A 14,121-nucleotide genomic window follows, 5' to 3' on the forward strand; every position below is an offset into this window, starting at 1 on the left:
GGAGCCTGGACACACCAGCACTGCCAGAGCTCTGTCCCTGGTAAATGAGAGCCTTTGGGGCTCTAATTTTGGTGATCAGTTTACTGTGATGTGAATCACAGGAACGTCTTGGCACTCTCATACACTGCCTTAAACCACACAAATACTAAAATAGGGAGTTCTGGTACATTGGAAATCTGGATTCCTTTTTTCCCCAGCCTGTATTTTTTTTTTTTTTTTTTTTTTTGCTTATTTTGTTTTTTTTTTGACCACCTCAGAATCAAAGAACACTTTTCTGTTCTCATCAGATTCTCAATCTCTTTACTCACCCAGCAGATTATGGAGCTCTGATAGGTGGCATGGCTTTTTGGAGAGAGCCAAACCAAAGGACCTGCTGCACACATCCTGGCTCCCAGGCTCCTTGCCAGCCCAGGGCGTGATGTAACAGCCTCTCTCACACTGAACAAGTTAACAGCCCTGTTTTGGAGTTTACTACATTTTGGCTAAGAAACAGCATGAATAGCTTTGCAGGGAAGTGCTACTGTTGAACAAGTGAGTAGCTGCAGGAACAATCTGGCTTCTTCCTTTTATCCAGGGCTGGAAGAGAGTCCCAGCTGTACATTACATCTCTCCTCTCCCATATGCTGGACTGTGCAAAATGAATGCAGACCAGCCTCCCTTCTTTGTGCTCTGTCTGCAGTCTTAACAGGATTCACTCACACAAGCCAAGAGTTAAGTCCCTGACTACCTTCTGGCTGACTTTTCCTCTTGTTAAGAATGTTCTGGGAAATTACTTGGCTTGGAAGTTCTTTGGAGGAACTTTGTGGCTCACTACACAATCATGTGAAAGGACCATTTGTAGGTATGTTCTGCCTTTGTCACTTCTTGTGAGCAGAAAAAGCCCCAGTCTTGTTTTCCACCAAAAGAGACCTCTCCAGTCTGGAGCCAGCACCTTCTGGCCTGAGCTCCTCTCATGCTGGGAAAGGGGAAACCAGGAGATGAGGTAGCACAGAAATGCTTGTGTTTGCTATTTCCACAGTGTCTTATGTGTCAGGGGAAGAAGAAAGGATGAAAGAGAAGGATACAACCACACAATGCCCAAAGTACCACATTCCACTTCAAAATACAGACAAGGTGGAAACAGGGCAAACAGGCTCAGTACTGAATTTGCAACCTCTCTGCATTTCTTTCATGGTTTGTAATGTCACACTGGAGAAGAGTTATCATTTACCACTTACCGCCTGAAGGTTACACCATCCAAACAACACAAGGCCAAAGTACAGAATAGTGAACTGCATTGTGAGAAACCAATTAATGCAGCCACGCAGTAATCTTTAGGCACAGCTTTGATCTCTTATCAGCTGAATCCCTCACTATAACCTTCAAACTCAGCCACTAGGAACCCTGCACATGCAGGGGAGAGCCTGGCAGAGCTGCAGCAGCTGCAGCTTTGGGCACCTGACGGTGCCTGGGTCAGAAATGCAGCAGCAGGAGTTGATCCCTCCCTTCCCTGTCAGCCCCAGGGGCTCCTCAGCCCCCTGGGATCTGATTCATCCCTGCAAACCCTCTCTGGGGGACACAGAGACTGCTGCAGCCACTGCACTCCCAGCTTAAGCAGCTCAGAAAGGTTTCTAAAGTTAGGTGGGATAAACCCAGACCTTGCTGATTACCACAGACACCCATTTAGCATGAGGTTAATTGCTTAGCTTCGTGTACTGTGTTGAGATGATACTTGCTGAAGGAGGATCTCCCTCTTCCACTATTTTACTCCCCTCCCCAGAATCGAAGGCTTAAAAATCACATGAAAATACCCACTGTTGGAAGTGCTACTAAAACATGAAATGTTTTGGCTACATCTGCTGGGAAATAAGTATTTAAGTATATATAAGTATATATAAGTAAATAAGTATTTAATAAGTATATAAATCTTCTCTCCATGTCTCTTACTGAGCAGATTTAACCATTCTGCACCCGAGTCTCAGACAGGTAAAAAACTATCTCAGAACCAGCTTCAAATGCCATTAATTACAAAAACAGGCTAAGATTAATTCCAAGTCCTGACACTATATATCTTCCTAGAGTTATTCTTCTGGTTTTGTTGGGGTTTTTTTGGTTTTTTGGCGTTTTTTTGTTTGTTTGTTTAATTTTAATAATATTTCCAGGTCTGGGTCCAAGGGTTCCTCTTTCCTACTGCAATATATATAGCAATCATGATTCATTTACAATAGCGCTGAGTGTCTCACATATTATCATTAGCAGTTAAGCAATGTAATAATAAAATGAGATTTAAGTTGACAGAACCCTGTAGATAAGAGTCTACTTCTCATTTCAGATATCAGCATAGAAGACTCCATGTCATTGAGCTGATTACCTAACAGAATGGCCACAATGAAACAGTTTATCATGAAATTTATAGTGTGTTTTTAAAATAACTGAAATTGTTCTACCAGCAAATAGTGATGTAAGAGGAAACTGAGTTTGCCTCTTACAGATTTGTTTATGGCACATAATTGTGAAATGATGTATTTATTAACACAGAACTCAGAATAAATGAAATGTTTGAAATGCAATATTCAAGTCAAGAATGTTCGTACAGTGCTGTTGTATTTGCAAAGGAATGTTGGGTCAATAATTTGCAGGGATCAAAATACATGGCAGTGCTGAGAGAACACTCATCAGCTTCAGATTCATATCCTTCTGCAGGAGCTCAGCCTTTCTCTCTAACAGTTTCTCCTTCTAGAAGAGAATGGCAAATCTAATCTCTCTTTCCAGTCTCTGTTGAAAATTAAACATCCAGAGCTTTGTTCCTCACTGCTCTGTGGCTGCTGACATTTATTGTCAAGTAAATCAAACCCCTAATGATTCACTGGCAGCCCTGCACACTCACTGCTCTCAGACATAAATGGGTACAGAGGGTACCAGACAATCAGGTGTTACACATCCCACATATTTCTGCATCTTCTGAACAGGAGAGAACTGAGTCCAGCATTCTGAGTTACTCCCCAGTTCCTCTCTTGTACATATATACAACCACTGTTGTATAAACTGTTGTATAAAACTGTTCATAAAAACCTGCTGAGAATTCTGTTTCTTTATTCTGGCATCTTCTACTCAACTTCATGTTGTCTGAATCAGCAAGTAATCAAAAACAAAACAAACTTTTCAGTCTTTCAGCCAGTGGAATGTGCTAAGATTATGCTGTTTCCTCACTTCTATTCTAACAGGTACAAAAGACTTCTGTAGCTGCATAACACAGATGAACATATTCATATGCAAATAATATAACTGATTGACTAAAACCTATCCAAAATATTTTTGCATCCTACAAGCTTTTGGGTTTAATAATGTCTGCATTGCAAGAATATACTGACATGGAAAGGCAGTGAGCTGGCTGCAGAAAAGTTACTGTTGGAGTTCCCTAACTATAAATGTAAGACTTACTTTATTTCATACTTTAATTATTTACTTTTGCATAGCAGAAGAACAGAAAGTCTGTAATTTGTAGGGTGAGTTTGGCTTGCTTGATCTAAAAAAACAAAGGTTGGCTACTGGTACAACAGGATGTAGCAAACAATGAATGAAAAAGGCCATTATTTATAAAAGTAAATACTTATAACCTGTCCATGAAACAATTATGTTGAAAATCAGAGATTTCCTAGCCTTTACAGAAGGGGCCTCCAAAATATGGCAGGTGTTTTATGGGATGTGTTTGCAAGACTTAAAAGTAGCAGATGAACTCTGATCCAGGACCCAAATGCTTTCAGCATCACAACAGCTGCTGCTACTGGAGGTGCCTCACACAAAAGCAAAGAGGCTTTGGGATTGCTGTGTTACTGTGTTCAGATCCTGGAACAGCTTTCCCATGGGTGAGTGGGAGGAAACTTCCTGCTTTTAAAAAAATTACTGAGAACTGCAATGAAACAGAATTTGTAGCTGTTCAACAGAGCAACAGACCTCATGAACCTGTATGCCCTTTACAGTTCTAGATTTCTAGATACAAAAAATGTTGAAGATTTTAGGAGAAAAAAAGGAAGAAAAGCTGAGCAAGACAGAAGCAGGGTAGTTTACTCTGGTGACAGATCACAGTCTGCTGGTTCCATGAGTCAGAGGAATGGAAAGATACAGGTAATGTGAAGGAATTAACACAAAAGGAGGCAAGAAGGGTGAAAAGGCAGAGGAGAAAGAAAAGGAGAGTGATGCTTCTGAGGCTCAGGCTGGCCAAGGGAGAGGGGAGGAGGCACAGAGCTGTGCAGTACTGGAGAATATCAGAGGCTGGAATTCGTGTGCTCCCAGGAACTGCTGAGTCCATGCATTACCAGGAACAGAAGAAAGCACTCTTATGAAGACACCTTTGCTATGTGGGAGGCTTCACTGGCAGTGCTGCCCTTTTATTTCTACTCTCTGAGCTGGGGCAGGAGGTGTGATAGCAACGTGTGCTATTAGTCCAGCTGTCCCAGTCATCTCAGACTCCAGAGGCAGCAGGAACTCTGAGCCCCTGCAGCTCAGACTGTGAATTGCTTTTTTTATATGCTCTCTTTGGCTGCTAACTGTCTCATCAGCTCTTCTTAAGGGAGATAAAAGAAAATCCTAAATAAATTTTATCCACCTCTAGGGTGGTGTCTCAGCAGTGTATCCTGGGATCTGAAGCCATTGCAAAACTCACTTTGAAGGCAGTGCAAAGATTAGTTCTCATTTGGGTAAATCAGAAGGGAACCACCATCTGTGGATTCCCAGTGGCCTCTCAGCCAAACCCTGAAGAAAACTGAAGGAAAAGGCTTTATTCTCATTCTGTCTCATGGACACCCACACTGCAGCCCATCAGCTGTAACACACGACAGAGTCCACACACAGCCCTGCCCATTTCCCAGTGGCAAACTGGACACAAGCTTTACTTACAGGTTTTGAGGTAGCACAGGGAGCTGGTGTCACGATGGGAGGCTTGGCTGCACTTTGTGATGGAGGCAGAGAAAACCTCTGCCCCGTGTCCGGAGGTGAGGAACAGTGAATTCTTGTTTCTGGTCTCTCAGGCTCATGCTTATAGGATTCGAGAGGAAACGTGGGCTGCTTGGTCACTTGTGTTGGGGTGGATGGAGAAGAGGAGAGGCCAGAGGCTGTGAACAACAAAAATAACCAGAGATCACTTCAGGTGAAAAGCAGATGGAGTTCTCAGCTTTACAGAAATCCTGTAGTTTTTCATCATCATTTCCCCAAACTAAAAGTAGGGATCTCACCTCTTTGTTTATGAAAGGGAATCCATGCCTTGCCATTAAAACTCTTTTAAGCTGGCTGAACTGTCTGATCCACTATGGGGAGGCACAGTGGCAGGATGGGACTGCTGGAGGTTTGTCTTGTATGAACCTCCTGTCTGATTGCTTACTTCTAAAATGACACTCAGCATGGGTATTACTTTACTGTTGTCATTTTAATACTCTTGTGAGTCTCAGGATTACCTTTATCTCATGGCACATGGCTCAAAACCTTGGTTGCTTTTTCTTCTTTTTCATTATTTTAACAGTATCTCAGCCAGCAGTAAAAATACAATTAGGAGCAGAGACAAAAAGAAACAGAGCGTATTTCTCCTGAGCCTCTGTTTGCCTTCTGTAAAGCTCTTGTACAGCCTTTGTACAAACTAAAATTGTTTTCAGCTGCCTTTGAGGAGAAAGATTGATCAAATCTTTTGCCAAAAATCAGTGTCAGTAGCAGATAATTGCTCTTGTGAGCACCCTGTTTTTATTTGACACGTGTATATACCCCAGCTGTATTTTTGGTTACGTTCCTAGTTCAGCTCTGAATTGTGAACAAACAGATTTAAACTGTGTTTATTACCCATTTAAGAATCAGCAGACATCCACCACTACTCAGAACATTCAGGTTACAGCATCTATGTTTCTGGTTACATGTACATCAGGAAACCAAGGGTGGTTCTCTGGTGCCAGCACAAATCAGGACAGACTTAGATTCATAAAAACCATGAGGCTGAACTGGGGTGTGTATTTTTAAGTGGGCTGTAAGACCTCTGAATTTGGCTCATTTCTTGAGCTTCCATAGATTTGTAGGTGATCAGTTAGTCCAAAGGAGACTCAAGCCCATCAAAAGAGAGCACATTAATGAACATAAAAGCCCAGGCCACTCAAAGGAGTATTTGGGAACACGATGTTGCATTTTCATGGTAAGTCTGGCTCCTTGGTGTGAGCTTTCAGGACTCCACCAGAGATTATTGCACCAGAGGTTTTTTCCTAAATTCCTAGATTGGAACACTGGCATCCAACAACTCAGGGAGGGATCTATTACTTGAATAAACTGTTACTCCTGACCTACCTGTGGAACAGTTGGCATATTCTGTGTTTAAAGAAATTAACATGTAATACGGGTAACTGTTCTTTACCTATTATTCTTCTTTGAAAACAACTTTTATTGATGGCTTTTACATAATAAGAAACTTAACTCTATAATAATAGAGTCACTCAACATGAAACCTGCAAAATAATTAGGCTCTGATATGTTTTATTAATAGAGGGTTTAGTGGTACAAAGCACTGTATTTATTTCTTTCAAAGAAAATCTTAATTCTCACTGATAAATTTTAGCTTTGCTGGGATCAAAAAGGACCCCCTACTCAATCCCTGTCTTTGATCCTTTTCCAAATTTGCAGCTGGACTTCCATTTAATTTGATTTTTAAGAAGCCCTGCAGCTCTGCCAGTCAAGCAGCAATACCTCAGGCCCAGAGGAGACTGGAGTTGGAGGCAGGTACAGATGTTGGCAGATGTGACATGCCAAAGAGTGAGGCAGGAGTAACCACCCTGGCATTCTGAATGTCCTTGACCCCTGCTCATTTCAAGGGACTGGAGAGTGTGGCCCACTTCCTTAAGGATTGAAAGGACACCTAACTTGCCTGTTCAGATTTTCCTTGCAGACAAATTTAAATAAGCAGTTCTGGGGAAGATGCTCCTCTGGTTTTTTTATTGAACAAATGTTCCCTGAGTGCTCAGACTGAGAGTTGAGATAGCTGTAATCGATGCAAATGGAAAACCACTAAAAGGGAGAAAAACACCATTAGATCTTAAAGTCTTGCTGCTGGGATGTGTTTATTGTGTGCTAATGTATTCAGCAAGTCCACAAGAACGATTTCCAGTTCCGAGAGGCTCTGCCAGAAGAGCTTTTACCAGACATACAGAAACCACACACTCAGCAGCCCAGCAAGGCTGGCCTGCCAAGAGCAGAGGACATCTGTAGGACACAGGGACACGTGGATCAAAGGGGACCATGGAAGTAACACCTCTAACATCCTGTGAAATCTACTGCCACCTCATCACCTGCAACAGCCCAGGCTGGACAGACAGCTTGGTTTCCATCTTATAAGAACCTTCACTGGTGGTGAATCTCCTTTTGGATGCCAGCCTTGGATACTTGGCATGAGTTTTTATGGATGAGGAGCATCTGTGACTCCAGCAGACTGAGCCTTAGAACTGTTTGTTTCAACCAGGCACTTCAAACATGAAGTACTCACTGTGAGGCACACCCTAATACATCTGAGATTCAATTTGTCTGTGACTCAGTTTCTGCATAGAGTTGGAGGGAAAAATAAAATTATTTTGCAGGGCACTTGATAAAATTATTGTAATTAAGCTTTTCAATCTTTTATAAACCTACCTCACAGCATTATTAGGGTATCTATGTTATTTACATTTGAACAATACTGAGATTGAAACATAATCACATAGGAAATGCTGATTTTTTTACAAATATTACAAGATACTATTGGCTGCTGTGATACAGCCTAAAACCCTATGAAGTCCTTTATAAAAGCCCTCCACATCAAAGAATAAAAATCTGTAATATATCTCTAGAGCAAAATCAGTTCAGGAGTAATAGAACTTTGTATTGACTTCAGTCCTATTGGACTGACAACTAACCAGCAGCATGGGTGTAAATATATTATCTGTACATGCAGTAGGTGCCCTGCTCTACTACAGCAGAAGGAATCCAGTGAAGAGACAAGATACAACTCTATCCCATGGCTAAAACCTATTTATTTGGGAGCATGTGATTAAAACAATTAAGCAGATTAAACCAGACAACAATTCGGGATTCTTCTATAATGAAGCTGAAACAATTTGGTATGTATGTAGGATTTGGGGGAAGAAACAAACTTTGACATTGGCTACAAACCCTACTAGTTCTGGAAACAATATCAACTAAATGTGGTGTTTTTATGTTATGAAATTAAATAGCTGTCTCTTTTTTATAGCAGAAAAGAATTTTAGAAATAAATAGAGAGAAAAGGGTCTAGCAGACTGGTTGCTGTGTCTCTGGCTAACAAAAGGTCTTGTCCTCTGGGATGGGAACTGGGTGTTCTTTAAGGTCTCTTCCAACCCCAAACATTTGATGATTCAATGATTCTGTATTTCCTATTGATTAACCCTGTCCAGTTCTGAAACAATCTGAGAGTTTTGCTGTGTTTTGATTCATTCTCACATTACCTTTCTTGGGACAAAACAAAAGCAAATGAAGAGGGTAACTTTGTGGTCTCTAAATTGATGAATCATAAGTACTAACATTTGCATGACTGATTATGCATATGAATAAGAATATTCATGAGATTCACAGGAATATATGGTTCAAAACAACTTTCATATTACAACTTCACATGGAATACGTATGTGAGATCCCAGCAGAACTAGATAGCAGACTTTGAGCAGAGTGGGGCTGTCTCCAGCTGCCTTCCCCCTGTGACAGGGACAGCACACAGGTTTGACCCAGCATTCAGTTCTGTGCCCCAATTTGAGCAACTTCAGCTGGAATCAAGCCACACAGCATGGCTTGGATGCAAAAGCCCCAAGGAATTTCTGCTGGAATGGCAGTGCCCACACCTTTGGCTCAAGTCACACCCAACGCTGGCTGGTATCGAGCTGGGCACATACAAAATAATGTTGCTCCTTTCACTTGTTTCTCCAGGTATTTCCAACAATTTCTCTTAAATAAAATCCTCATTTTGCACAGCATTTAGTTTTTCCCCCAGGTACTTGGTCATTCTGATCCAAACCAGCCCTCCACTGCTACACAACAGGAAGGGATGAAGTGCTGCCTTGTCATCCGTGTACTCCCAAGGGAAGAAGGGTGGATGCCCTCCTACATTTCCTACATTCCCAGGGTGACACCCACAATGAGTTCTGTCCCCTACATTTCATGCCTGACCTGGCAGGATGCATCTGGTGGTTTCTGGGAGGCAGGATGCTCACAGCCCAGTGATTCCTGCCAAAGCCCCCCTTTTCATTAACCCTTTTCCAGAAAGAAAAACAGCTGCTGCCCCTCTAGGATGCTGGAAGGGATTTCAGGGATGTGCTAACACTCCTTTACAGAGGTCTGGCTTCAGGGGGACAGTAATAGAGTCATACTCCCCACTGAGGGCCCTATGGTTGGAGCCAACAGTCTGCCCTCAAACTTTTACATTTTGTACTTAAGTTGCTGAAACCAGAGAGAGTTACTGGCCATGAAAATGAAATTACTCTTTGCCCTCTTCATATGAATCACTCTTCAGTATTCTCTCATACTGTACCTGACCAGACAAATAAAGCTGTGGCTAGAACAGTTTTCCAAGTCTATATATAGGGAAATATTCATTTACCATTTAAAGTGAAAGTTCTTAGCAAAAAAAACCAAAAAAACAAAAAAAAACAAACAACAAACCCAAAAAACCCCAAAACCAAACCAAAAAACAACAACAAAAAAAAAAAGAAAAAGAAAAAAAACCACCAAAAAACCCCAAAAAACCCAAAGGAATTTCCATTTTCAGTGTCTCCATGTGACACTTTTTGTCTTGACTCTTTCCCAGGACAACACTGTCCTTTCATTTGCATTCTCAGCTGGCAGTGCAACAGAGAAGGAGGCAGGCTGTGGCTGCTGAATTTTAAGTACCCTGCAGCACAAATTAATCTGACTCGAGCTGCTGGTTCATTAGGCTGATTCACTCTTCAGACACAATACTGTGTTAATTCTGACACATAAGCAAATCAATGCAAATTATGTGAAACACCCGTTAGTTTCAAAAATAATTCTGAAGAGTAAATCTGAAGAGTTATTGTACCAAAAAATAACATGGATGCTGCCGAGGAAATTTTCTGTTTTATTTAACATTGTCACTTACACACCAGTTCAGGTGCCTCCTCCCATATAAGAATTACAGGTCCTATTCTTGAACCTATTCTTGTTTCTATCTTACTGAAACAGCTCCATGGCTTTCCATGTAGTGGGTACACCACTCAATGGGAAGCTTACTTGTTTCCGAAAACACATTTCTGATGCTTTCATGAATCAGAGGAAGAGAAAAATACACCTCTTAAGTAATTAAAATATCATATGCTGTCTGAAAATTTCACAGGAAAATGTATAATTTTGTAACAAAAAAAAAAACTTAAAAAATCTGATTTATTTATAGTAGTTTGAACATGGTAAAGAAAACCACTTCTTTAGTGGTCTCAGCCATAGAAATATCTGACTAACCCTGAAAGCTCCAGCTTTTGCTTCAGATGCTATGTCATTTTGTAAAACCAAAGACAAAACCCCACTGGTATCTGCTCTACTCCACTTGTGGCCTATTTATGTGCCAAAACCACACTTGTATCTGTGGAATCTGCAAGGCAACACCTTTTCCTCCTAAAACTGAGAAAATCAGGAGCTCAAGAGTTTAATTAGCAAAGTTTTGAAAATTGTTCTTCCTCGTGAAGATCTCAGGGCCCCTTTACAAGGAAAGGCTGATCAGGAGAAACTCTTGGCTGTATCCTTTAAAAATATGATGCTGTATCCTTAAAGGAGTTTACTGAAGATCTCTCCTGCAATGATGATTAGACAGAGGATCTTCCACCTTGCCTAGAACCACACATTGGTTATCTTACATTTGTTAAATGTACTTGTCAAATTTGGAGAGACTTGACACATTATGTTAGCTCATAAAACAATAAACACATGAGATTCAAGTTCAGAAATCCTGGTGGAGAGCATCCCTCCCAATGGGCTTTTTCTAGTTCTCATTGGCAGCAAGGTTCCAGCCTGGCTTCTAACTAATAATTTTCTGCCAATGCTTCTCCTTTGTCTTGCAAATACAGGAGAAAAGACCACGGCCAGATAATTCAGAGGAAAGAAATGGGGAATCACTCACAAGCTTGATGGGAAAGAATGGCTTTTTTTTGAGACAGCCAAATGCACATTCCACTGCTGTTGGACAGCCTGACAGGTGATGAATGAAGAGGTCCTAGTAATGGTTGAGGTAGTCACTGAATAAGTGCCTGGGCTGGCACAAATAATTAACTCAGCACAGTAATTATACTGAGAGACTCAGCACCAAGACTTCATCAGACACCAGATGGCTGTGGCCAAGACAGAGTCAGAAACACAGACAACGTGTACCTTGCCAGCACAAGTGCAGTGAGAGAAGAAAAGGACTAACAGAGATCCTCAGCAGCTAACAGCCTGATGGGGGAACATCCTGTAGAACCAGGATGTGGAAACCTCCCTCGTGGATCCCTCCGATGGGGAGACCCCTAAAAAGTTCTGTGCAGGAATGGGAGATGGACAGGACTTCTGGGTTTTTTTTGGTCTTCAGGTTGTTGTTTATTTTTCTCTCATCAGAAGTTCAGCATGCTGTCTACATCTCAGACTTAGCATACAAAGAGAAGGCACCAAAAGTTGTAACACACACAGCTTCAAGGTCTTTTAAAGCTATTTTGTCCAGTTAACACTTAGAACTTATTTTATTTCTACCTTTCTACCAATAACTAATTATTTGTCTGTCCATGCAACATTGTCATTGTGGTTCTTTCTAACCAATCACCCTGTGTCACCAACACTGCAGAAAATGGAGCAGATGAAGAACAAGGAGGAGGTCAGACAACACCCAAAATCCTCCATCTTGTCTCCTAACTACCTCCATACTATAACCCCCAAACTCTAAGTTTTTCACCCTGTGATAAAATATACTACTATCCATTTCACACACTCATAAATTCCAATTCATCCCAAATGAAGCTTTCTCCATGGACGAAGGCTAAAAGCAGTGTTCCCCTGTGGGTCAGGACTTCTCAGGACAGGCAGAGAAGTATTCCCTGTGCCCTGGGTTCCAACTATGCTAAAATACATTAATATGCTATATAAAAGGAGGATCCTAAAACTACATACTACTTTCTCTGACTCTAACACAACTCGTGACTGATTTATTAAAAAATATGGATATTGATCTAGTACCGATATCCAACTGTGATGGACAAAAACTCTCTAACAGTTTAAAGTTAGAAAGTGTGTGTTTATTTGATGCCAGGCAGCGTGTGGGATAGCTCCCAAATACACACTGCACCTTCCAGGTGATTACAGAGTCTTTTTATCTATACAAGTATTGAATACCCAAAATATAAATACATATTCATAATTTTGGTACATCCCATTCCCCGCTTCGTATGCTAATCACTCCAAAAGCTATTAAGCATGCCTAGTTTGTCCCTTGAAATGGGTCAGTGTCCCTTTCATGGGGAGGGGCCCCAAAATGAGGAAGTAAATGAAGTCTTCCTCATTCTGACCTTCAATTGGTTCTTCAGAACAGAGGAGGCCCACAATTGTCTTATGTTCCTAAAAGCTATTTGTCAGTTTCTATATTCTTCATTATAAACCCAGCTAACTAAACATTGTGCTGACAAGCAATCAATTATTAGTTAACTACTAACTCTTAACTTCATCAAGGCCTACTCATTTATTATTATTATTTTAATTAACTCTAGTAAGGCTTATTTCTAATTAAAATCTTAGCTCCTCTAAAATCTCTGAATTCCTTAAAGTTTACTTCTCATGACCCTCTCGCAAGAGTTTAGACACAGGTGGGTTGGATTGGCCACCAGGCTCAAACAATCCTCACCAGAATCCAATCATGCACTCACTCTAAGTAAACAATTCTCCAAACACATTCCACATAAGAAAAACAAGAAGCAGAATGAGAAATTGTTTTCTCTTTCACTTCTCTCTGTGCACCTCTATGAAAAATCTTGAGAGAGGAAGAAAATATACCTACCACAGCCCCCAGCACATGGCAGGGCTTCACATGGCCCTGGTAGTGCTGCTGGTTATAGCTGGTTATAGCTGCTGGGAGGAACAATGCCTACAGCAGGACGCCTTTATTTACTTAATACACCACCTGGCATTTAAACTTGCACTGGGGACTTTGTGTTCAGAGCCCTTAATGAAATAACTTTTGTTTTCTATCTTAGCAAAGAGGCTGGCTGCTCAGGCGGGCATTTAACAGCACTTTCCACATTAACCTCCATTGTCCTATCCAGGCTTTCTTCTGTTTTGAGCCAAGCTGAGCTAAATGCTCCCCTGCCATTACAGAAAGCTGCGAGGTGCCCGTCTTTGGAGACACTTTGGTGGCCACCACTGTCTGTCCCTCCATCACCCTGCCCTCTGTCAGAGGCTGCTAGAACTGCTTTCTGCCTCTCTCCCAAAGCACAGCTACCATCATCACTGCTCCTGTTCTGCTTCTTCTTTGCTGTGTGCAAAGTTCTTCATGTACAGACGGGGACACAGAGCCCCAGCCCTGAAGGGTTTGCATTTCGACAGGCAAAGGAAAAGAGGAGGAAAATTAGGGGGGAAAGGTGGGAGGAGGAATGCTGTATGCACAGTATATAAAGACAAGTTTGGAAGTAATTACTTACTCGCTCTGATGCTTAATTTCACATTTAGGGATTTCATATTTAACCACTGCAATAAATGTCAGCTTTTTGAAAGCAGCTGCTTGAGGGGTTGCAGAACAGGGTAGGTTGTTTCTTCACCTATGATTTATGATATGTTCATCCAGTGTAAATTTAAAAAAAAATGAGTCCATTGAGGCAAAGATTTGCTTGCAATAAAACAGCTCCTTAACCACGTACCTTACTTCTGTAACACACTAAAGCAGAGGAACACCCCGTGGAATCAAAAAAAGCTCCAAACATTTTACAAATATGTCATTAGACGTGCAAGCTGACAAAAAGAACAGTCTAAATCGGAGTCTGCAGGACCCCACTGAAATCCCTGTGGGTATTTCATCTGCACAGTACATCCACTCGCTGTGTAACAGCGAGAGACAGAATATTAATGCACATAAAGACCAGTGGGGCACCTATT

General features: G+C 41.4%; 1 protein-coding gene across 10 annotated transcripts in view; it reads right to left on the reverse strand.

Moving 5' to 3' along the window:
• The window catches only part of PRKAG2 (protein kinase AMP-activated non-catalytic subunit gamma 2), a 236,458-nt gene that overhangs the window by 61,793 nt on the left and 160,544 nt on the right, over positions 1–14,121 (reverse strand). For all 10 annotated transcript variants that reach the window (XR_014953200.1, XM_085572911.1, XM_085572912.1 and 7 more), the window contains one exon: positions 4,876–5,090. Coding sequence is in view for 8 of the 10 variants with exons in the window: in XM_085572911.1 (XP_085429037.1) it covers positions 4,876–5,090 (215 nt within the window). In the remaining 2 variants the exon portion in view is untranslated. The remainder of the gene's footprint in view (positions 1–4,875; positions 5,091–14,121) is intronic.

The sequence above is a fragment of the Lonchura striata genome, chromosome 2, assembly GCF_050655825.1.
Source record: "Lonchura striata isolate lonStrDom1 chromosome 2, ASM5065582v1, whole genome shotgun sequence".
Lineage (NCBI taxonomy): Eukaryota > Metazoa > Chordata > Aves > Passeriformes > Estrildidae > Lonchura > Lonchura striata.